Source organism: Equus przewalskii, chromosome 30, assembly GCF_037783145.1.
Source record: "Equus przewalskii isolate Varuska chromosome 30, EquPr2, whole genome shotgun sequence".
NCBI lineage: Eukaryota > Metazoa > Chordata > Mammalia > Perissodactyla > Equidae > Equus > Equus przewalskii.
Window position 1 is genome coordinate 10,090,812 of NC_091860.1, and position 26,724 is coordinate 10,117,535.

At 37.9% G+C, this 26,724-nt stretch overlaps 1 protein-coding gene across 2 annotated transcripts in view; it reads right to left on the reverse strand.

Annotated features, from left to right (window-relative positions):
- The window catches only part of GPR158 (G protein-coupled receptor 158), a 404,908-nt gene that overhangs the window by 34,751 nt on the left and 343,433 nt on the right, over nucleotides 1-26,724 (reverse strand). For both annotated transcript variants that reach the window (XM_070601533.1, XM_008522783.2), the window contains one exon: nucleotides 10,037-10,146. In XM_070601533.1, the coding sequence (XP_070457634.1) occupies nucleotides 10,037-10,146 (110 nt within the window). The remainder of the gene's footprint in view (nucleotides 1-10,036; nucleotides 10,147-26,724) is intronic.

Consider the following 26,724-nt stretch of genomic DNA (forward strand, 5'->3'; position numbering starts at 1 on the left):
CTTTAAGTCTCTTTAGTTTTCAGAATGAGATACATTCCTATTTTATTCATGTCTAATATTTGTGTTCTGAAATATAAGAATAGCTTAAACATGAATTTTGCTTTTATTTCTAATTTTATCTCTAATTTCTAAGGTATTCATTGATGCTAAAAGTTTTATATGAATACAGACCTCTACTTAATAAAAGACATGTTTTATCAATATGCTTTTATTTCCCAAATCTGTTACTTCATATGAGTAGACTACACTGAACAGATTAATTTATAAATGGAGGTATTCAAGGCAGAACCCTTAATTAGCTTCTGAAAGAGACATGAATATACCAACATAATTAATAGTACTTAGGCCCATTTAGCAGGGGTCCTTCAGGAAGCTAGACAGGACAGCGTGATAAGAAATCATTAGAATGGCAGGGTGGGGAGGGACGGGCAGGGTAGGGAGAGACAGGCAGGGTGGAGGGTGATGGGCAGAGGGAATTGTCTCATCCTCTAGCTAGTCAGAGATTTTATGATAAAAGAGCAACTCCTTGGAGTTTAGGAGATTTTATTTTCTCGGTTTCTGGGAGAGCCATTCATAATGGCTAGCTACATGCAAAGTCCCAAAGGACTCAGGATCTGGGGCAGATTACAAGTATGTCAAGAAAGGGAAGATGAGTGTAGGGAGGAGACACGAGAGGGCATGCTTTGCTTATTTCTCAGGTTTTCAAGGGCCATCCTTCTCTCAGGTCCTTCCAAGCACACAGGTCATGAAAAAGACAGAAATGTAGGGTATGCAAAGCTAAGGTATATAACTACACAGCTTCTGAAAATTAATTCGAATCAAGATAGCAAAAAAACCCTACAAATAATTCTGTGCATTGGCATGAGTCTTTATGGTGCATTCCATCCCAATGCTTCCTGAGTTAATGAAATTATGAAGTAAATTTATATTGTTAAGAGTCAAATGGCTTTTGATCTTCCCTGTTTGCGTTAAATACAACTTATCTTTTTATTTTATTTATTTATTTATTTTTGAGGAATATTAGCCCTGAGCTAACATCTGCCACTAATCCTCCTCTTTTTGCTGAGGAAGATTGGCCCTGAGCTAACATTCATGCCCATCTTCCTCCACTTTATATGTGGGATGCCTGCCATAGCATGGCTTGGTAAGCAGTGGGTAGGTCCACGCCTGGGATCCGAACCAGCGAACCACAGGCTGTCGAAGTGGGGCGAGCAAACCTAACCATTGTGCCACCAGGCCAGCCCCTCATTAATCAATTTAAAATGGTAAAATATCTCCAGGGAAATTGCTTAAATCTTAATTTCACAAAGCCCAGGGTAGCACTTAGTGAGTTAAGAAACAGGAAAAGAGAAAGTCAAGTCATTTACAAATCTTTTTTTTTTTCAAATTTCTTAAAGGGCCAGTATTAGAAATAGTTCTGAAACATCAATATGAAACCTTATTCTCTAAGAATTCATCATAAGCCTGTCATTATTCTGTAGGGCATCCATTTATTCTCCAGTATATGCAAAGCATGGGTGTATGGGGTAAGGCTGGGATGTTCTCTAATTTACCTCTGGGGCTAAGTAACTTTCTTTAGCTTTGGAACTTACTTAGCTTCTTGTTGACAAAGATTCTCTCCTTGACCAAACTTTAGGCAGGTTCCTCTGAGCCCTCTCCTCACTGAGGCCCAAGCTTGGGACTTCTGTGTCTTTGCACTGCCCAATTTTAGCAAGAATCTTGCTAAGTCAGTTTAGTGACAATACCCCACTCTTGTTCTCTGAGATCACTCTGGCCTTCCTTCAGCAAAAATCCCGTCAAGTTGATTTAGCTAGAAATTCCCCTTTCCCTCTGATGTCTCCTCTTTGTAATTTTTCATCTGCTGACTCCCACCCTGCTCCTTAACTATAAATCCCCTCTTTTCCTTCTTTATTCAGAATTGAGCCCAATCTCTCTACTGCAAAACCCCATTGTAGTCGTCCCCCTGATGAAGTCAGCCTTATCATTCTTTAACAAGCATCAGCATACAAGTTAAGCTAAAGAGACAGTCTTCAGCTTGTTACAAGCTCCTAGCGTTTCTATAGAGTTGCACACTTGCTTTTCTTTCTTTTGCTCTTTTAAAAATTTAAGATATCTTACCGTATTTTATGTAGCCTTCTAAGAATACATAAAATAAATAAATATAAATAACTTCCAGTCACTTTTCAAAATTTACTAGGAAACAAACTAAAAAATATATGTACAAACCTTCCCACAAACTGTAAATATTTCGTGCTAATGAGCACAGCAGAGAAAACTGCTACGTACTGTGTTGTATCCAGAGCAAGGAGTACTGAATAATGCATGAAATGAAAATCCCTAGTCCAGAGCCAGAAGAAGGCTTTTTTGCAGCTTGCTTAAGTATTTGTTTTAAATATAGTGCCAAAAAAAGTCTTTTGTTTTTTTCTTGATTAGCCTTAGAAAAAGAAAAAGGCAATGTGTTTCCAGAAACCATATTATAAGGAATAGGAAAATGTTCTTCAGCATTGTTTCTTAATCTCTCTCCACCCCCTATCATTTAAAAACATTTCCTCATTTTACCTCCTGAATAATGCACTTGGCTTTTCAGAGCCTAGAGATATTGCCTTCCCAAGTTTCCTAAAACAAACAAACCTAGCTTAGCAAATATTCTGTGAACCCACACATCCATGGAGGTGCTAGATGTTCTTTTAGATCCATCTTACATAATTCATTTACTAAATCAAACATATTGATAGTTACCGAAGGAAACTCCTTTTTATAAATGAGCCCTCTTCATTTTTGCCTACTCCAGCTTTATTTTTCCTTATGATCCATATTGACTAGCTAAAACCTGTACCATTCTTCCTTCTTTCTTTCTCCGAAGAGGAACAAACAGTTTCAGATTCAAATAAATTGTATGAATGGTCTGCCAATGAGGTGGGAACACGGGTCTGGTCTGCCCTGGGTGCAGGTAACAAAGGGGCTCATTTGTCTGCAGAGAATTTAAGGCAATGATAAAGACAACTAAAAGATGGTCTGGTGATGTCAGCAACATGGCAGAGTGAGCTGTTCCCTTTATTTCTCCCCCTTCAAACTACAACTAAATGGACATTCACTGTTCAGTGGAGGATACCCACACATCACATCAGGACCCCTGAGAGACCCATGCAGCTATACATCTGAAGGGCGATGGACTACCCTTAGGGAGGTGGTGGAGATAGGTGAACATTCTGTAGTCTCCTGGTAGCCCTGGACACACATGTGATTGCTTTCCTGGCTCGAGCACCCATAGCACTGCTGTGGCCCTGAGAGTGGGAGTGCACCTTGGTACAACTGTGGGAACAGGTGATGGCAGCCCTGAGCCTCCATGCTTTCTCATCTGATGGGAGAGCCCACAGTGCTGCCATGGTCCCAGGGAGTGGCCCAGGTTTGGACCCAGTGGGAAGGCTCCCCATCAAGCATAACGGATGGCATGTACTTCAGATATAATGGAGAAATAAAAACTTTCCCAGTTAAACAAAAGCTGAGGGAGTTCATTGCCATAAGACCCTCCCTACAAGATGTAATCAAGAAGGCCCCCATACCTGAGAAAAAGAGAAAGCGTTTACAAAAGATTGAGCAAATAGGTAAATAGGTAAATAGGCAGACAAAAATCAGAAAATTGCAACCTGCTATCAGAACAGATTAGCAAACCCTAAATTATAACATAAAAGATAGAGGAAAAGAAAACATCAAGAATAAATATAATCAGATCATTTTAACCACAAACTCACAACACAAAACGGAATAAGTTGTGACAACAATAACCTAGAAGGGGAAGAGGAAATGGATGGAACCTGCTTAGACTCAGAAAATAAGAGGCTATCAGAAAATGGACTATCTCATCTATGAGATCTTTTATACATACCTCCCAGTAACCACTAAACAAATAATGAGAACAGAGACACAAATTATAAATAAAGAGAAAACTGAGAAAACCATCATAAAGAACAACCAAACTGAATTGGCAGTCTGAAATACATGGGATGAGAAATAAGGGAAATACAGGACAACCAGAAAACAAGTGATAAAATGCGAGCATTAAGCATTCATACATCAATAATCACTCAATGTAAATGGATGAATTCTTCAATCAGAAGACACTGAGTGGCTGGATCGATTAAAACAAAACGACCCAACAATATGCTGCCTCCAGGAAACACATCTCAGCTCTAAGACAAACACAGCCTCAGAGTGAAGGGATGGAAGACGATACTCCAAGCTAATGGCAAACTAAAGAAAGCAGGTGTTGCCATACTTACATAAGATAAAGTAGACCCTAACCACTTGGCCACAGGGCTGGCCCTAGAATACACATTCTTCTCAAGTGCACATGGAACATTCTCAAAGACAGACCATTTGTTGGGAAACAAGGCAAGCCTCAATAAATTCAAGAAGATTGAAATTATATCAAGCATCTTTCCCGATTATAATGCTATGGAACTAGATAGCAACTACAAGAAAAAAGCTGGGAAAGTGACAAATATGTGAAGAGTAAGCTACTGAACAACTCATGGATCATTGAAGAAATTAAAGGAGAAATCAAAAAATGTCTGGAGACAAACAAAAATGAAAATATACCATACCAACAAACATAGGATGCAGTAAAGAGGTTCTAAGGGAAATACATGGCAATACAGGCCCACCTCAACAAACAAGAAAAATCTCAAATAAGCAATCTTAAACTACATCTAACAGAATTAGAAAAAGAAGAACAAAGGCCAAAGTCAGCAGAAGGAGGGAAATAATAAAAATTAGAGTAGAAATAAATGAAATTGAAACCAAAAGTCCACAAAAATGATCAACAAAACTAAGAGCTGGTTCTTTGAGAAGATAAACAAAATTGACAAACCCTTAGTGAGACTCACTAAGAAAAAGAAAGAAGGCTCAAATAAATAAAATCAGAAATGAAAGAGAAATTATAATGGATACCACAGAAATACAAAGGATTATAAGAGAATACCATGAAAAACTATAAGCCAACAAATTGGACTATCAAGAAGACATGGATAAATTCTTAGTTTCATACAACCTCCAAAAACTTAATCAAGAAAAAATAGGGAATCTGAATAGACCAATCACAAGTAAAGAGATCAAAACAGTAACCAAAAACCTCCCGAAACATAAAAGTCCAGGACCAAATGGCTTCTCTGGAAAATTCTACCAAACATTCAAAGAAGATTTTATACCTATCCTTCCCAAGCTATTCCAAAAAATGGAAGAAGATGGAACACTTCCTAATACATTTTACTAGGCCACTATCATCCTGACCCCCAAACCAGAGAAGGACAACACAAAGAAGGAAAATTACAGGCCAATATCACTGATGAGCATAGATGCAAAATTCCTCAATGGTATACTGGCAAACTGAATACAGCAATACATTAAATGGATCATGCACCATGATCAAGTGGGATTTATATCAGGGACACAGGGATGGTTCAACATCAGCATCAGACAATGAGATACATCAAATTAACAAAATGAGGGATAAAAACCAGATGATCATCTCAATAGATGCAGAGAAAGCATTTTACAAGATCCAACATCCATTTATGATAAAACCTCTGAATAAAATGGATATAAAGGGAAAGTATCTCAACATAATAAAGGCCACATATGGCAAACCCACAGCCAACATCATACTCAATGGGGAAGAACTGAAAGCCATTCCTCTGAGAACAGGAACAAGACAAGGGTGCCCACTCTTGCCATTCTTATTCAACATAGTACTGGAGGTTTTGGTCAGAGCAATAAGGCAAGGAAACGAAATAAAAGGTATCCAAACTGGCAAGGAAGAAGTGAAACTCTCACTGTTTGCAGACAACATGATTTTATATATAGAAAACCCTAAAGAATCCATCAGAAAACTATTAGAAATAATCAATAATTACAGCTAAATTGCAGGGTACAAAATCAACTTACAAAAATCAGTTGCATTTCTATACTCTAATAATGAACTAATAGAAAGAGAACTCAAGAATACAACCCCATTTACAATAACAACAAAAAGAATAAAATATTTAGGAATAAATTTAACCAAGGAGGTGAAAGACCTACACAATGAAAACTATAGGACATTATTGAAAGAAATTGATGATGACATAAGGAAATGGAAAGATATTTCATGCACATGGATTGGAAGAATAAACATAGTTAAAATGTCCATAGTACCTAAAGCAGTCTACAGATTCAATGCAATCCCAATTAGAATCCCAATGACATTCTTCATGGAAATAGAACAAAGAATCCTAAAATTCATTTGTGGCGACAAAAGATCCCAAAGAGCTAAAACAATAATGAGAAAAAAGAACAAAGCTGGAGGCATCACAGTCCCTGACTTCAAAATATACTACAAAACTATGGTAATCAAAACTATGGTACAAAAACAGACACACAGATCAATGGAAGAAAATTGAAAGCCCAGAAATAAAACCACACATCTATGCACAGCTAACCTTCAACAAAGGAGCTAAGAACATACAATGGAGAAAGGAAAGTCTCTTCAATAAATAGTGTTGGGAAAACTGGACAACCACATGCAAAAGAATGAAAGTAGACCATTATCTTTTGCCACACACAAAAATTAACTCAAAGTGGATTAAGACTTGAAGGCAAGACGTGAAACCATAAAACTCCTAGGAGAAAATATAGGCAGTACACTGTTTGACATTGGTCTTAGAAGGATCTTTTCAAATACCATGCCTACTCAGGCAAGGGAAATAAAAGAAAAAACAAACAAATGGGACTTCATCAGACTAAAGAGCTTCTGCAAGGCAAAGGAAACCAGGAACAAAACGAAAAGACAACCCACCAACTGGGAGAAAATATCTGCAAATCATATATCTGACAAGGGGTTAACCTCCAAAATATATAAAGAACTCATGTAACTCAACAACAAAAAAACAAACAACATGATCAAAAAATGGGCAGAGGACAGGAACAGACATTTTTCCAAAGAAGATATACAGATGGCCAACAGTCACATGAAAAGATGTTCAACATCACTACTCTTCAGGGAACTGCAAGTCAAAACTACAATGAGATATCACCTTACTCCTCTTAGAACGCCTATAATTACCGAGACAAAAAACAGCAAATGTTGGAGAGGATGTAGAAAAAAAGAAACCCTCATACACTGCTGGTCAGAAAGCAAACTTGTGCAGCCACTATGGAAAACAGCATGGAGATTTCTCAAAAAATTAAAAATAGAAATACCTTAGGACCCAGCTATTCCACTACTGGGTATTTATCCAAAGAACGTGAAATTAACAATTCTTTGGATTTGTTAGGAGTTATGTCTTTCCTCTCTATCATGTTACTACAAAATCTTAGAAGTCTTTTCTTCAGGGCCACATGTTGCTTGACTCAGAGATACCAACTAAAGACACTTCTTGCAGCTCCATTCACTATAAATATCCACCCATCCACTAATTTAACAAATATCTGAATATATAATATAGGCAAGATGCAGCACTAAGAATGGGGAATACAAAGCTGGTTCAACCAGCTACTTCCATCAGGTTGCTCATATTCCTCTGGGATGCTGATAGTTCAGTTTATAGACATAACCAATATTGGAATCAGTTAAATGTAAGCAACAGGGAAAAAAAACCCCAGAGTAATATAGAGCCATATGGTTCAGACAGGATAAGAATAATTCAGCTCATTAAATTAGAAATAGTTTCCACTCGATTTAAGCTTTCAGTGGGGTAATTCTTCACTGCAATGACTTCTAGAAACACAGAGAGAAAACAGTTTTAACTTCAGTCTTTAAAACAAACAAAAGAATGATGAAGTATCTGGTTCCCCAAATTTCAGTCATTTGCATACTACCCTCAAGATCTCTGCTATCTGTGCACCAGCTAATATTTTCTTTAAATCAATTTGTATTTATTGCCTCAAAATATTTTAAAGGAAACTTTATATTGCTACTTTCAATGAAAAACTGATAGACAACCCATCAATAGAAACTAACTATGAAAATAAATATAGTGAAACAAAGTTAAGAAATTTTATCTAGACAGCACTGCAATGGAAAACTCTGAGCCTGAAGCTTAATCTGCATTTTGATACAAAGGAAGGTTAGCAACTGTTTGGCAGGTGTTAAAGACCTATGAGTTCCCAACTAATTTTTCTCCCGGAAATGATCAGAAAGATAGAAAGAGAACCCGAATGGAAGTAATATTCTCACTATATGATCCAAGGTTATTTAAAACTGTTTGCATCCCATCAAACAGCCTCATGCAGATCATGGTGTTATGTTGTTCAAGACACTTGAGGACACACAGTGAGTCAGGGGAATATGAATGAATCATGTGTGGAGAGAACTGTGGGAAGCAGCTTTCAAGTTGGATCTCACATTTTTATTCATTCACTCATCAACTAGTATGTATTAAATACCTCCCATGTGTCAGTCATTGTGCTAAGAGCTGGGGATTCAGTGGTAAGACCCTCACTCCAAGGAGAAAGGAAATTAGGTGAAAATGAAGAGGACAATCAAATAAGCAAACTGTGTCACAGAATAGAGGACTCAATAGCTGCTCAGTGCTAGACCCCTAGGGAGAGAGGTCATTTTCAAGTCTCAAAAGGGCACCCATTCTTTAAGGATTTTTAGAAGGCTTATTGTAGGCTGCCAATGATTTCTCATTTTCTTTGGTGAACACCAGTTGAAAAACAGCTATCATATAAAGAATAGAAACTGGAAGGTACTTGAAGGATTGACACAAAGAGCAAAGCGTGCTATGATATGGAAACAATAAAGTGAGCGTCAGAAAGAACATTAGAGATTGGTCTAATCCTTTCTTTTTGTTGGAAGTAGAGGCATATGAGTTTTTGGAGGCTAAACTGACATTTAAACTGGGTGTCCTGAAATTGAGTCCAATGTTCTTGGTACTACATGACATGTAAAAAATAAGAAAGGAATCCTGGGAGTTAAGGATATTTACATTTGTTCCAAAAAGATAATCTGCAGCATTTCCAGCAAATAAGTACCAGCCAAAAAAGGGGAAAAGAAACGTAGATTCTTATGTAGTTGATAGTAAAATTATCACATTTTATAAAAGGTTGAAATAGGGGACATTTAAAGAGAAATATACATATTATGGCATCTAAGATAAAGTATTGTATGAGCCATGTTAAAATATTTTTATTGAGAAATATGGCCAAATTAGCATGAAAATATGAACGGCTTACTGTGATTGTCAAACAGCTTTAAAGCTCATCAGAGTAAAGGGTTTCCGCTATAGAGCTACAGTTTTATCCTGCGGGAGAAATTTATATTTTCTCTCCTATGCTCTTTGGCACCACTACATTGAGAAAACTAGGAAAGAGGAGGCAAGGAAAAAACATGGAACCATTTCTAGCCATTCCTAGCCTTTGTGGATAGGCAATTTATTTCATTGCCTCTTTCTTCCTAATGTTTGACATACACATCTTTTTAAAGTAGGTGGTTTTGGAACAAAGTATAAGGGAATTCACAATATTCTCCACTTTGCAAGGTTGATAATCACTAGAGCACACTGGTTAAGGAGGAAAGCCAGGAACACTATCTTTTTGAGCTTCACCCATAGAACAGCAGCAGGATTACCCTGGGGCATGGAATTTAGGAATGAAGGACAGTAGGTTTTGCCAAATAAGCACACTGCTGAATTCTACCGTATAGGATTCTTTGGTAGTTCTGGCTCTGAATTATTCTCTCAGCTATGTTTTCTTTGTATTCTTTCCTGTTCTTAGCTAATAACTACTGTTTCACATTCATTCTAAACTTATTTTTTATTGAGAATTAACCTGGGCTAATGGCACATTTTATTAGAGTGTGTTGTTCAAATTCAGTTGTATTAAAGATTTTCCTAGAGAATCATAAAGATATTGCCTTGAAAATGAGAAATATATATCATCTTGATATCTAAAGTCTTGAAATCAAACTGTTTAAGTGGCTGACCCAGCTTGCAATTACATGCTAAGCTGAACACTTTGATCCTCCCATGGGAATGAAGAGTAATAAAATACAATATACCTGTGAAGCTTGAGAGTGACAGTTCCATAAACAGTAGCAAAACCGAGAAGTCGAACCCATCTTAGGAGAATACAGCGAAATGTGCTTGGCTCAAAGTACAAAATAACAACCTGTGGGGTGAGAAGAGAAAGAAAGAGACCTTCAGGATCAACTGATGACCCACAGAATAAAATCAGCATTTCACAATCTGATGTTTAACACATAAGAATTTTGTGTGTGTGTGTGAGGAAGATTGGTCCTGACCTAACATCAGTTGCCAATTTTCCCCTTTTTGCTTGAGGAAGATTGTTGCTGAGCTAACATCTGTGCCAATCTTCCTCTAATTTGTATGTGGGACACTGCCACAGCATGCACTTGATGAGCAGTGTGTAGGTCCTTACCCAGGATCCGAACCTGCGATACACAGGTCACCAAAGTGGAACGTGTGAACTTAACCACTATGCCACCAGGCCCAACACATATGAATTTTGATTTAAGCACACATCCATTTGAATAAAACTTTAAAATATTATTTTGATCACTGACTGTCCAAATCAAAGAACTATAGAGTCTCCCCATTGCTTTCAAATCAAATCTAAATTCTTTACTTCTAACTTTTAGGAGTTTCTATCAGTTGTCTCTCAGTCTTTGGTATGCTACTTCCCCAGATGGGCCAGCCAGGCTAGCTTCCGATGCCATTCTCCAACGGAGCCCTGCTTATTCCCACCTCCAGACATCTAGTAATACTTTCCCCTGTCTGAAACAGCCCTGACAGGATTACTGTGCATGGTCCCCTCGGTCAATCTTCCATTCCATATTTATTCTTATTACTTATACTTTGCCTAGTACTTGGCCTAATTACCTCACTAACTCCTGGCTTCTCACTCCAGAGTTTTCATTCAACAAATATTAATGAAGCATCTACTATGAGCCAGGCACTATAGTAGATGCTGTGGATACAAAGTCCGAGAAGAAAAGAAGAGAGATATGTAAACAAGAAATTACATTAAAGTAGCTGAGGTGCTGAGATATACATTCAGTGGGACGCAAAGGAACAAGTGTCCAATTCCAGGCAGATGGTCAAAAGGCACGTGCAAGGCCTTTTTGAATGCTGTGTGGTCAAGCCATCATAGAATAGGAATTGGCTTGGCCCCGCCTAAGGAACCCTGTACAGCTGAAGGATTAACGCTGTTGAAGAACATAGACGTGCACTCTTCTGCTAGAGCAGCTGGCCTGATTCTGCAGAAAGCAGTCATCATAACAGAAAAATATACCCACTACTGAAACCCTGAGTGTAAGTTTGATTTTTCAACCCAAAGATGTGAGTATTGGGAAACATAAAGCAGAGCTGGGGGACATGGTTCAGGTAGTGACATTTTCTTGCTGGCGTCTTACAAATAGAGCCCCTCTCTTCAGCAGTACCAAGAATGCCTTTACCTATAACTCTATGCTGGCATTTCTCAAATATTTCTACTATATAAAGGTGTTAAACTAAGTATTGACAACACCATTACGGATTTAATTTTCAAGGTGTGGGAAAAAGACTCAAGAAAAGTGCCAAGGAGAAATGAAAGAAGGGTAGAAATAGGTGTGGACAGGAGATGATGCTTTGCGTGCTCCTGAAGTCAAATAAAAAATTTTCAAAAAATTTTCAACTTTGTTCTTTCACTGACATATAGTATGTGTCCTTAATTTTCTAATTCACTAGGTCTATATTGAAGATACAGATTTGATTCCTGAAAACTGTTTGGATTCATTCAAAAACTGATATCCAAAATCTTTCCTTTATTTACTATTTTCACAGATCAAGTTAAAATTCTATAAATGTATATTCTAGTTTTAGCTCATACTTCTCAGACATAGTTCCTTTGCACAGTAGTTCAGTAGTAATTACGAGGTCTGCAAAGTAAGCTTTATTGTTTACTAAGGAATCTGAGCTGAGGGAAGAGGGGAAAACTTAGGGAGAAAAACAAATAGAGAAAACTCGATAGAAGTCTAAGGGATGAGGGGAGCATATGTGTTCCTTCTCAGGGCAGAGAGAAGTGACAGATTAGAAACTAGAGAGATAGGGACTAAAAGTCTAGAATACACAAAATCTGAAATATTTCCATTAGAAATGAACTTAGAGATTATTCTGGAAGAATGGATTCCTGGGGGCTGCAAAGTCCCGTGACTTATTGCAGTTTTCCATTGTACACCGAGCTCTCTCCAGGAAACGAATAAGCAAAAAGTAAACGACTATAATGTAGAAGTCTGCATGATTTTTTATTTTAAAATAAAGAATTGCTCTTGAACTGTTTGGGAAATACTGATATAGCTTTAAACTTTTATTTCACAGATGAAGAATTTGAAGACTTGTTATGGTAAGTGAAAGATTGAGTCAGTCAGCAATAAATGAAAGAATAAGTCAATTATTTTTCAGCATCCAGGTATGAAGTATAAGTTTAAAAAGCAATAGAAAATGAAATTCCAGTGAATTTAATAAAATGTAATATTAGAAACAGTCCAGCCAATAGTGAAGTAGAACTCTTAATCTTGCAGTGTGCTGGTGGAGATACAGGCTCTGAATTCAGTCTCCCTGGTGCCCATCCTGGCTCTACTCTTATCAGTTTTGTGACTTTGACAATCTACTTAACATTGCTTTGCTATGCCTTAGTTTTCCCATTTGTAAAATGAACACACCAGTAATACTTCCAGATGGGACTATTTTAAAGTTTAAGTGAGATAAACACAGTGCCTGGTACAGTAAATACTCAGTGATTATTGGCTAACGTTACTAGGAGGGTTGACTTACGTATGCTTTGTTCTAAAAGTTACCATCTCATTCCAGTATAATTACATTTCACCATCTCGATGAATTCTTTTCTAATCATTCCAGCCACTCCTTTTGAATTCCTAAAATTGCTTTTTGACTGTATACTTTTCCTACCTTACATCGTAGTTATCTTTATGGATGTATCCCTGAATCAAATGTAAAATTGGAGAAGACATGCTCCTTCATGTATTCTTTATGCTTCACACACAGAAAATTTACACATATTAAATATTTGCTCAATGGTCTATATTAGCTAATTTAATTAAGAAAATGCTATCTTCAAAATAAACTATTTGAGAAGTCTGATTAGGGTTCACTAATCTCTGTGATTCTAATTCACAATTCAATATTTATCTACTCTGTGTGAGGCAGTAAGGGATTTTGAAGCCATAAAAATAAATCAGATGTGGATTAAGTCCTCGAAGAAGTCATAATTTAGAAGAGCAGATATTACATGCAAATGATAAAAATAATAGAATGATCATACCAAATAGTTATATGCGCTTACTATGGCTAGAAGCTAAATTAAGTATTTTTGCATTATTTACTCATTTAATCCTCACAATACCTTATAAAATAGGACTTTTATTTTATGGAAAAGTAATGAAACACAGAGAATTTAAGTGATGTACCCAGGGTCACACAGCTAGGAGGTTCAGAGCTGGGATCTGAATCCCGGCAGTTTGATTCCAGAGTACAACCTCATCAGAGCTACCCTTCTTTATATAGCTCTCCCATGTCGGGGAAGTGACAAATGCTATTATGCTGTGAATTGCATCATATTGAGGATTCTGAGAAAAGGGAAATTACCCTCAGTGGAAATAAGTGAGGTTATCCTGGCTGGGGGGCGGGTGGTGGGGTGGGGGTGGGTGGGGCAGTAGTGGACATCTGAGCAAGGACAAGAAAGAGGAACAGGTTGAAGGGTGTAGGCAAAGAGGACAGGGGGAGGGAGCCAAGGATGAAGGCATGGTTGTGGGAAATCTTAGCAGTATGAAGTGTATGGTTACAGCCAGGAATACGGCAAGAGGAGCTTTACATCAGAGATGGGACCAGGTCATTGTAAGCTTTGAACAACAGGGTGAGGAATTCAGATTTTGTCTGAATGTCAGAGCAGCAGACATGCCATTGAACTCCTCTGAGTTGGGATCAGAAATGTGTTCCAGGGCGTTAATCCAGCAGCAACGTGCAAGAGGATTGGTTGGCTACAGAAGTGGAAGAGACTGAAAGTGAGAAACCCAGTTGGGACAAAAAAACCTCGAATTCATCATCTTAGCCATCAAACCTCTTTCTTTTCTTATATCTTAGTCCTGCATTTCCCTTTACTCCAGTCCCCGAATGGCAGCTAGTGTGATGTTTCTGATGCATCACTCTCTTGCCTAAAACCTTTCAGTGGCTCCCACTGCTCTTAAAAAAAAGGCAAAATTATTTAAGTTGGTTGACAATAGCTTATCTCTACTACATCATTACTTTCTACCACCCATCCCTCCAGTCCTTGCGTATGCTGTCCCTTCTGCCTGGATGACCCGACTGTCTCACTGGTACCTGGCTTACTCCTGTTCACTCATCAGGCATCAGCCTGAACATTTCTTCCTCTAAGAAGAGGAAGTCTTCCCCATGGCTTAGCATCCTGTCTCTGCTTCATCACAGCACTGGTCCCATGGCACTATTTTGGAGTGTAGGCTTTGTGACAGCCATGTTATTGTGTTTAATTCTGTAACACTGGCACTCAGAGTCCTGGCACTCAGGAAGTGCCCAATAAATATTTGCTGAATAAAATAAGAAATAAAGCTATAGTAAAAACATAAAGAAGGATATAACTAATGTAGTGAGACTGAGAATTCAGTCATTTACAGGAATAGAGGGATAAGATGCTGACTCAAGAAAACTGGGTAACTGATTTTTTTTTTAATTTTTACTGTTTATGATAGTTTACAATCTCGTGAAATTTCAGTTGTACATTATTGTTAGTTGTGTTGTAGGTGCACCCTTTGGCAGCTGATTACTTGTTGAGGCAAAAGAGAATAAACAGTCATAGATAATGTAAAGATTTTAAGCCTGAGTGACTGAGAAGAAGATTGTGTTTGAAAATAAACAGAAAAAAGAAAAGAACATATAAGTCAGGAAAATTATATTACTTCTACTTAAAAACCTCCCAACCCCCACCTCATCCTTCAGGTCTCAGTTTAGGATTGGCATCCATGACTCTCCCCAGCACTCCCCAGACTAAGTTAAATTTTCTTCTTATTTGCATGTTATTTACTTGCATAAATTCTGTGCTTTCCCTCATCACCCTCATCAACTCTATTTTGGTATAATTAATTCTGTAATTCATTTGTTGAATGTGTCTTACTAACTAGTTTTAAGTTACATGAGGGCAGGGCTTGTAACTGGTCTCATTCGTGATTGCATGCCCATTCCTAGTATTGTGCTTGGCAATAGCAGGTAACTACTAAATCCATGTGGAAGGAACAAAATAAAAAAAGGAAGGAAGGGACATTACACATTGGATGGTGTCAAGATGGCAGCGTAGATGGACTCTGAATTCACTTCTCCCATGGACACAACAAATTTACAACTATGCTTGGAACAAATACCCTGAGAGAGAACTGAAAACTGATAAAAAGAACCTCTGCAACAAGGGACAGGGCTGACTGAGGTAGAAGAGGCAGAAAATCCTTTCTGGAGAGAAAGAAGCCACCTTGGAGCCATAGCACTTCATGTCTGGCAGGGAGCAATCCTAAGATATGAAGCCTTCCCTGGAGGAGTGGGGGAATGGTACTGTTATAAACAGCTTTTGGATCCAGCACAACCAGGACAAGTGTCATAATACTTAGCTTAGCTGGCTATTAACTGCAATGGGGAATACCCCCAGAAAAGCTATTGGATGTAAGGGAGTAAGCCTGCTTTTATAGGACCCATGCACAAATTCACCTGTTTCAGAAAGCAACCTAAAATCACCAGAAAGAAAGGTGTGCAGTCCTTTGTTGAAAAGAGACCCACATGATAGGCTGTGGGTGCATCTTGGTGAGAGGTGAGATCACTCCAGGAACTGAGACATTGGCAGCAGCCATTATTGTGACCTAGTACTGGCAGGTGTCACTAGAGTTCTTCCCCCGGCCTGTTAGCCCAGTGGTCTGCCCCACCCACTAGAGCACCAATTTAATCCAGCTCAGCCAGGGTAGGCAGCCTACCCTCGGGACTGGCCCCACCCAATGGCAAGACCTTGGGCAACTTGTGGACCCACATAGACCTGGTGCCTGGAATTTCTGCAACTGGGCAAGTGGGTCTGCCTCAGCAGAGCAGGGCATGCGCAAGGAGTGGGGCTGCATTGGTGGAGTGTGTGGGACCTCTGCAGTAGGGTTACTGGGTCCACTTCAGTGGGTTGGGGCATGTGCATGGGGCAAGACTGTGTTGCTTGAGTGTGTAGCCCTTCAAGTGGTGGGGCTAGGCAGCTGCAGCAGACTTGTGCTTCTCAAACAGCCACGTAGGGGATTGGCCCCACCTTCCCAAGCCTGAACAATTGGGCGTTCCCATGCGTAGGGCTAGCCCCACTCAGCTGCAAGCCTGAGAGAGCTGACAATAGCATTGCAGGCTGGAGGCCCACAGCAATTGTAAGCCCTTGAGCCTAGCAACCAGCCACGCTGAGGGCCTACTCATTTAATAGAAAAACTGCAACAGGAATGTGCTATTAGACCTTGCAGCCAACTGTGCTGGGGCACCCCAAACCCAATAAAGGGTCCATGGCAGCCACACACAGATGAGCATTAGAACCAGCTGGCCAGGGGGACAGCCTAGTCTCCCCAGGCACCTGCAGCAAGAACAATACTGCCACAACAGAGGAAAACTCCTGGAACATTTGGAACTGGTGACGAGAGGGAAGCACACTGCTAGGCCTCATAAGGCATCTATTACATAAAACCACCTCTCCAAGATTGGGAGATGTAGCTGATCTACCTAGTACATAGATATAAGCACAGAGAAAGAGGAAAAACGAGGAGACAAAGGACTACATTCCAAGTAAGGGAACAGGACAAAACCCCAGAAAAAGAACTAAATGAAACCGAAATAAGCAGTCTACCTGACAAAGAGTTCAAGCAAAAAGTCATAAGGATGCTCACTGATCTTGGAAGAAGAATGGATGAACCCAGTGAGAACTTCAACAAAGAATTTGAAAATATATAAAAGAACCAATCAGAGGGCAGGCCCAGTGGGATAGCAGTTAAGTTCACACGTTCTGCTTCAATTGCCCAGGGTTTGCCAGTTTGGACCCTGGTTGCAGACATGCAGCACTACTTGGCAAGCCATGGTGTGGTAGGCATCCTACATATGAAAAAAAGTAGAGGAAGATGGGCACGGATGTTAGCTCAGGGCCAGTCTTCCTCAGCAAAAAGAGAGGAGGATTGGCTGTAGATATTAGCTCAGGGCTAATCTTCCTCAAAAAAAAAAAAAAGAACCAATCAGAAATGAAGAATACAATACTAGAAATGGGAAATTCACTAGACGGACTCTAGAGCAGAGTAGATGATACAGAACAACAGATCAGTGAGCTGGATGAAAGACTAGAGGAAATCACCCAAGCCGAACAGACGGAAGAAAAAAGAATGAGAACAGTGTAAGGGAACTCTGGGACAACATCAGGCACACCAACGTCCATATTATAAGTGTCCCAGAAGGAGAAGAGAGAGACAAAGGGGCAGAGAATCTATTTGAAGAAATAATAGCTGAAAAGTTTCCTAACCTAAGGAAAGAAACAGACATCCAGGAACAAGAAGCACAGAGAGCACCAAACAAGATAAACCCAAAGAGGCCCACACCAAGATACATTATAATTAAAATGTTGAGAACTAAAGATAAAGAGAGAATCCTAAAATCTGCAAGAGAAAGACAACAAGTTACATACAAAGGAAAGCCCATAAGGCTATTTGCTGACTTCTCAGCAGAAACCGTACAGGCTAGAAGGGAGATGCACAATATATTTAAAGCATGGAAAGGAAAAACCTACAGTCAAAAATACTCTACTCAGCAAGGTTGTCATTCAGAATGGAAGGAGAGATACAGAGTTCCCTAAACAAGAAAAAATTAGGAGTTTATCACCAAGAAACCAGCCTTGCAAGAAATACTAAAAGGACTTAAGTAGGAAAGAGAAGACCACAAACAGGAATAAGAAAATTATTTTTTTAAAAAAGCAATAAAATCACCAGTAACAGCAAATATACAGTAAAGGTAGCAGATCAACAACCTATGAAGCTAATATGAAGATCAAAAGACAAAAGTACTAAAATTATCTATTTCTATGATAGGAGGGTAATGAATACACATGCACAAATAAAGAGGTTACATATGATAACAAAAACATAACATGTGGGAGGAGGGGAGTAAAAGAGTAGAGCTTTTAGCAAGAGGTCAAACTAAAGAGACCATGAACTCAATGCAGATTGCTATATATATAGGTTATTATATGTGAACCTCATAGTAATCACAAAACAGAAACCTATAAAAATACACAAACAATTAAGAGAAAGGAACCCAAACATAATACTAAAGAAAGCCAACAAACCATAAGGAAAGAGAGCAAGAGAAGAAGAAAGGAACAGAAAAGAACTGCTAAAACACCCAGAAAAAAGGTAACAAAATGACAATAAGTACACACTTATCAATAGCTACTTTAAATGTCAATGGACTAAATGCTCCAATCAAAAGGCATAGGGTGGCTGATTGGATAAAAAACCAAGACGCATATATATGCTGCATACAAGAGACACACTTCAGACCTAAAGATATTCACAAAGTGAAGGTGAAGGGATGGAAAAAGATACTGCATGCAAATGGCCAAGAAAGGAAAGTTGAGGTAGCAACACTTACATCAGACAAAATAGATTTTAAAACAAAAACTGTAACAACAGACAAAGAAGAGCACTATGTAATGATAAAGGGAACAATCCAAGAAGAAAATATAACACTTGTAAATATCTATGCATGCACACAGGAGCATCTAAACATAGAAAGCAATTATTAACAGACAGAAAAGGAGAAATAGACAGTAACACAATAATAGTAAGGCAACTTTAACACTCCACTTACGCCAATGGATAGATCATCCAAACAGAAGATCAATAAGGAAACATTAGCTTATAATGACACATTAGGCCAGATGGACTTAGTAGATATATACAGAACATTCCACCCAAAAACCACAGAATACACATTCTTTTCAAATGCACATAGAACATTCTCCAGGATAGATCACATATTAGGCCACAAAACAAGTCTCAATAAATTTAAGATTGAAATAATACCAAGCACCTTTTCTGACCACGATGGTATGAAACTAGAAATCAACTACAGGAAGAAAATCAGAAAAGCCACAAATATGTGAAGATCAAACAAAATGCTACTGAAAAATGATTGGGTCAATGAAGAACTCAAAGGAGAAATCAAAAACACCTGGAGACAAATGAAAATGAAAATATGACACGCCAAAATTTATGGGATATGGCAAAAGCTGTTCTCAGAGGGAAGTTTATAGCAACAGGCCTATCTTAACAAACAAGAAAAGTGAACAATCTTACAGTGCACCTAAAGGAACAGAAAAAAGATGAATAAACAAAGCCCAAAATCAGTAGAAGGAGGGAAATGATAAAAATCAGAGCAGAAGTAAATGAAATAGAGGCTAAAAAAAAAAAAAGAAAATATCAATGAAACTAAGATTTGGTTCTTTGAAAAGATAAACAAAATTGACAAACCTTTAGCTAGACTCACCAAGGGAAAAAAGAGAGAACGTTCAAATAAAATCAGAAATGAAAGAAGAGAAATTAAAATGGACACCTCAGAAATACAAACGACTGTAAGAGAATACTATAAAAAGCTATATGCCAACAAATTGGATAATCTGGAAGAAATGGATAAATCCTTAGAATCATACAACTTTCCAAAACTGAATCCAGAAGAAATAGAGAATTTGAATAGGCCAATCACCAGTAGGGAGATCAAAACAGTGATCAAAAACCTCCCCAAAAACAAAAGTCCAGGACCAGATGGTTTCCCTGGTGAATTCTACCAAACATTCAAAGAAGACTTAATAGCTATCCTTCTCAAACTCTTCCAAAAATTTGAAGAGGAAGGGAAGCTTCTGAACTCATTCCATGAAGCCAACATTACCCTGACACCAAAACCAGACAAGGACAACACAAAAAAAGAACATTACAAGCAAATATCACTGATTAAGATTGATGCAAAAATCCTCGACAAAATACTAGCAAATCGAATACAACAATACATTAAAAAGATGATACGCTATGATCAAGTGGGATTTATTCCAGGGATGCAGGGATGGTTCAACATCAGCAAATCAATCAACACGATACAAAACGAAGAATAAAAATCACATGATCATCTCAGTAGATGCAGAGAGAGCATTTGACAAGATACAACATCCATTTATGACAAAAACTCTTAATAAAATGTGTATAGAAGGGTAGAGCTAATATCATTATAATAATATCAATATAAAATGGGTACAGCTAACATCATTCTCAATGGAGAAAACTGAAAGCTATCCCTCTAATAACAGGAACCAGACAAGGATGCCCACTTTCACCACTCTTATTTAACGTAGTATTGGAAGTCCTAGCCAGAGCACTCAAGCAAGAAAACGAAATAATAAGGATCCAAATTGGAAAGGAAGAAGTGAAACTGTCATTATTTGCAGATGACATGATTTTAATAAACAGAAAAGCCTAAAGAATCTACAAGAAAACTTTTAGAAATAAAAAATGAATACAGTAAATTTTCAGGATACAAAATCAACTACAAAAATCAGTTGTATTTCTCTACGTTAACAACAAGGTAGCAGAAAGAGAAATCAAGAATACAATCCCATTTACAATTGCAACAAAAGGAATAAAATACGTAGGAATAAACTTAACCAAAGAGGTGAAAGATCTACACACCGAAAACTATAAAACATTGTTGAAAGAAGCTGAAGACACAAAGAAATGGAAAGATATTCCGTGATCTCAGGTTGGAAAAACCAACATAGTTAGAATGTCCATACTTCCTAAAGCAACATACATTCAATGCAATCCCTATCAAAGTTCTAGCAACAGTTTTCACAGAAATAGAACAAGGAACCCTAAAATTTATATGGAACAACAAAATACCCCAAATAGCCAAAGGAATCCTCAGAAAAAAGAACAAAGCTGGAGGTGTCACACTCCTTGATTTCAAAATAGACTACAAAGCTATAGTAACCAAAACAGCATGGTACTAGCACAAAAACAGACACACAGATCAATGGAACAGAATCAAGAGCCCAGAAATAAACTCACACATATATGTACAGCTAATTTTCAACAAGGGAGCCAAGAACATACAATAGAGAAAAGAAAGTCTCTTCAATAAATGGTGTTGGGTAAACTGGACAGCCACATGTAAAAGAATGACCGTAGACAATCATCATACACCATACACAAAGATTAACTCAAAATGGATTAAAGATTTGAATGTAAGACCTGAAACCATGAAACTTCTAGATGAAAACATAGGCAGTACGCTCTTTGACATTGGTCTGAGCAGTATATTTTCAAGTACCATGTCTGACTGGGCAAGGGAAACAATAGAAAAAATAACCAAATCGGACTACATCAAACTAAAAAGCTCCTGCACAGCAAAGGAAATTATTAACAAAATGAAAAGACAACTTAACAATTGGGAGAAGATATTTGAAAATCATATATCTGATAAGGGCCTAATATCCAAAATATATAAAGAACTCATACATGTCAACAACAAAAAAACTAACAAACAACCCAATCAAAAAATGGGCAAAAGATCTGAAGAGACATTTCTCCAAAGAAGAGATACAGATGGCCACGAGGCACATGAAAAGATCACATGTTCAAGATCACTAACAATCAGGGAAATGCAAATCAAAACTACAATATCTCACCTCATCTCCACCAGAATGGCTATAATTAATAGGACAGGAAATAACAAGTGTTGGAGAGGATGTGGAGAAAAGGGAAGCCTCACACACTGCTGGTGGGAGTGCAAACTGATGCAGCCACTCTGGAAAAGGGTATGGAGAGTCCTGAAAAAATTAAGAATAGAACTAACATACGATCCAGCTATTCCACTGCCGGGTATTTATCCAAAGAACTTGAAAACACAAATGCATAAAGATATATGAAGCCCTATGTTCATTGCAGTACTATTCACAATAGGCAAGACTTGGAAGAAACCTAGGTACCCATAAAGGGACGAATGGATAAAGAAGATGTGGGATATATACACAATGGAACACTACTACTCAGCCATAAAAAAGGATGAAATCTGGCCATTTGTGACAACATGGGTCGACCTTGAGGGTATTATGCTAAGTGAAATAAGTCAGGAGGAGGAAGTGAGAGGCCATATGATCTCACTGATAAGTAGAAGATAAAAACAACAACAAACAAACACATAGAGACAGAGGTTGGATTGGTGGTTATCAGAGGTGGGGGGAGGGGAGGGAGGAGAGTGACGGGAGTGATTAGGCACATATGTGTGGTGATGGGTTGTAATTAGTCTTTGGGTGGTGAACATGGCGTAATCCACATAGAAATGGAAATATAATGATTAAGCGCCCCCCCCCCCAAAAAAAAAGAAGGGAGGGAGGGAAAGAGAGAGAAAGTGAGGATGGAAAGAAGATAAAATAAGTTCACTTTTGCATATATTGAGTGTAAATGACCTATACAACATTTGATCCAAATCTAGCTTTGTAGTAGTTAAAATACTGTGTAATGACAAAAAACCAAAAACAAGACTAGGAAGTTTCATTGACTTTCAAATTCCAATGTTTACCTTTTTCTTATTAAATATAACGTATATAAATGTATAGTTTAACAAATTATTGTAAAATAAACATCTCTTCCCAAATCCAAAATTAACAACACACATCATAACAGACTTTGTTAGAAGAAATGAAAAACTAAGCCACTGAGTTGAAGAATTTATGAGTGATGTTGATACTACTAATAGCTATCATTTTTATATACTAATAATTATAATAGCTAGCCATGCCCACACACACACACTGATCACTATGCTAGACAAATTACCTACATTTAGGGTCCAAGATATAATTCGTTATCACCATTTTAAAGATAAAAACACTAAACTTTAATGGGGTTAACTAATTTCCTCATGGTCATCAAAATAGTAAAGTTTTAAACCAGAAGCCATAAAAAGTTCTTTTACTGGAGAACTGCCATAAGGCATATTTTCGAAGTACATATTTCAAGGGAAAACCTTCCCCATTCTCTTTCCAATACTAGAGGCTAATGATAGATATAAAGATACTTTATGTAATGTGTGAGAAGCATGATATAATTGTACCCCTTCTGCCATTAGGTAACCTGAGGACTGAAGAGCGCGCATAATTGCGGGATGAACAAGCACCGGGTCTAAACGGTAGGTAGGGTTAGGAGGGTGGGATGAGAGACAAAGACATATTCAGGGTCAGCGGGAGAAAGTGTGTCACACCAAAACCACCAATTTTCTTTTACTGTTAATATTGCCTCGTGGGAACTCATAATTTGCCTGGAGTTTTGTCTTCCCCACTCGCGCTGAGAGTAAGGCTTCAGTGTGAAGGTGTCAGGTTTTGAGGACTTGGTTTTACAATACTGGAAGGTTTTCAGGTGCTCACAAAATTCAATCAGCTGATTTTAGTGGCAGGATACTCTAGGCATTGTGTTTTTACAAAGTATCGCTGTTTTGGAAACAGATTTTCAAGCCTTCCCGTCACGTACAAACATCTACACAGATTGTTCACCCATTTCAACAAATGTGATTTTTTAGCTTGTTTTGAAGTCAGCTTGATTGCCTAGACTCTTTGGATACTCAACACAGCTAATGGAGAAGAAAAGAACCACAAGACGGAAGAATATTAGAGTTTTCAAATATGCACAGAATAAAACATTTTTAAATAGAATAACTTTTTTGCCAATATAGACACAATACTAGAGACAGAAAATTAACCTCGACTGTATCTGCTCAGCAGAATCAAGGCCCAGTGCTCTCAGGGGAGAATGCTTAGGAGGCAGACGGTCAGAAGCCAGCACCGTCCAGCGCTATCCCAAAGCTGTACGAGAAAAGGTGGGAAGCTCCTGTTTTAGAGCACCAGCTCCCTAATAGTGTTGGACACAGCAGTTCCACTTTCCTAACTGACTCGTCAAGTGTTATTTGCTTCAGTTCAGTGAAACTGGTTGTGAATTAAACCACTTGTATAGGTGAATAAGGCCTTACATGCTTTGGGGTTTCTGTTGTAGGTGTGTGGGTACAGTTTTATTTATAAAAAAGATCACCGCATAAGGGGAGCGCAAGGACAGATGTGGATGATGAGACTTTTGCGCATGAAGTTGTCCTCTGATAAGGATTTGAAGGACTTCTGAGACTTTAAGGACTGTCTCTACCACATGTACAATTTCCTTCTACTTCATACAAGGAAAAGTCTCGCCAGTCAAATATTTTCCAGGGTCATTCATCCTTCTCAAGTTTGCTGTGCTCCCAACAATCCTTACTGAACAAAGGAAGAATGAAGCTTATCTTATCCTGATGGAGGACGGTCCACAGAGGTAACACTTGGAAATATCTAATATTCAACCTAGTACTTAATCTATCCAGGTTTGCTATCTTTTGAAGTAGGCGGCTGGCAATGAGTCACTTAGGCAGAACTGTATATTATTAAAGCAATTTTATACAGAATTGGTTTTAAAAATAAGTAGATTTGAAGTCCTTGGGTATGTTCTAAAATTATTTTTCTATATTTGGCAAAAGATAGGATTCTATACACAGGAAATATTTGAGATGAAAATGCACGTCCTGTAAATGTTTAACTATCTAAAGTTAGATTCAAACTACTTAAATAAAAAGTACTTCATAACAAGCTTACATTTATGCAATTACCACACACACGAATGGGGCCATGACTGCAGTTATGTCTCTATACAAGCATGGTCTGGCACTTAGTACTTTGTACTTGGCTCCTTTTACTCCAAAGCAACAAAAAAGGGACAAGTTAATGGACTAAAAATATAAAATATAGATATAATTTTTAAAAATTATAATGTATAGCAGTAACATTTGGGGGTTATTGTGACAGCAGATAAGACACACCTGACACAGCCCCTCTAAAATTCCCACTGTAATACCCCTGTAAATATAAAAAGAAATTAAAAGCATCACAGCTCTAAAAGCTAAAGGCAAAGATGACAAGATCCCAAAGTGTCCCTGGTGATTCTGCTCACTGCTTGGTAGAGGGCATGGAATTTACAGGCACTTTTAAAATAAAACACCACATGCCTAACTCTCTGAACTAGAATAAGATCTGAAGATAACAGCGAAAGATTTTTATTCATACTCCTTATCAGGGTCCAACTCTGAGACTCATAGGGTTTTACAAAACATAGGCTTAACCAAAACAAACAAATTAAAAAATCTGGTCACGCCCTAAGGGTACAGGAACTATCTTTACATCAGCCAGTCCCGAGCCTTCTAGTGCATTACTGCTCCTCCCCCATTGGCTCCTCTCTTCTCCATCCCTCACAGATTGGAAATCCCAGGATGCAGCTCTCAGAAATGTGACACTGAGCTGCCTAAGGACAAGCACAGCAAGGCGCAGAGAAGAGCATGAGAGGATGCGTGCTAGAAAGTACAGCTAGTCTCCTAGTCTCTGTTTCCCCATTCTCCTCAAGAAACGGCACTCCGCAGAAACATTCGATCCTAACAAACACAATAAACACTGAAACAAATGGTTGTTTTTGTCTAAGCTTTTACAACCTCAGTTTATGTGTTCAAAGAAAAACTGTTTTGATCAAGAATAAATTATGGCATATCACTTATGATAGAAGATTATTTCATCCTTACAATCATGCTCTCAAAAATATTAATGAATATGGGAAAGCTCTCAGGATTCATGTCAAGTGAAAAACATGCAGCACATAAAATATATAAACGGTATACAGTGTGATACTGATTATGCTTAAGATTCATTTGTATATCTGAATATATATGTACACATACTTACATAGAAACGAATGTATACCTGTTCCCTGCTTGTTACCCTTAACTTAACACCCTTAATTTATTCCAGAAAACAGAGCATAAAGTGACTATGCGTCAAAGCCAATGGGGAAAATGTATTGCATTGTTTGTTCCTATTAAGAAGTCTATTCAAAAATTATGTTTTCTGTATTTATCAAAAAAGCAAAACAAAAACAAAACATGTGAAGCTATGATTCTGCCTCTTACTTTCTTCCGCTGATGCTATTGTGAGCAAACTGCATGTTCCTCTGAGAGAAAAATGCACACTAGTGAGCAGAGTGAGGAGATTATGACCAAAGTATTACAGTTAACACTTTTTTTTGCTTTGTTTTGCTACTGTGAAAAAATTCATATTTTCTAAAATGAGCATAAACTCTTGTTAGGCTTCAGTTCAAAACCTTACGGTAATGAGTATTAAGCAAAGGTTGACCTTGAATAAATATAAATACATATATATATGTGTGTGAGTGCATGTCGATATATATATCTCACAAAGTTAACAGCGTGGGCAGTGAGTCTCTGGTTTTAGTACTAGGTATGCACACATTTCTAAGAATTTAAAAAATTTTCTATAATTAGAAAAAAATCTTAATTTAAATAAGAAACTACTCTAATATCTGGCAGGAGCTCAATAAATGGTAAGACAGCATAGCGTAACTGAATCTTCTGGTTTAATCCATGCAGATAATGGGAACATAAAGTTAAACATTCCGGGTCCTCCTCTAAAATGTAACTATCAGAAAGATGTAGTTTATCTACAAGTTAATAAATTGGCAGAGAGGTAAAAAATATATCTTAGAGAAATAGACAAGTT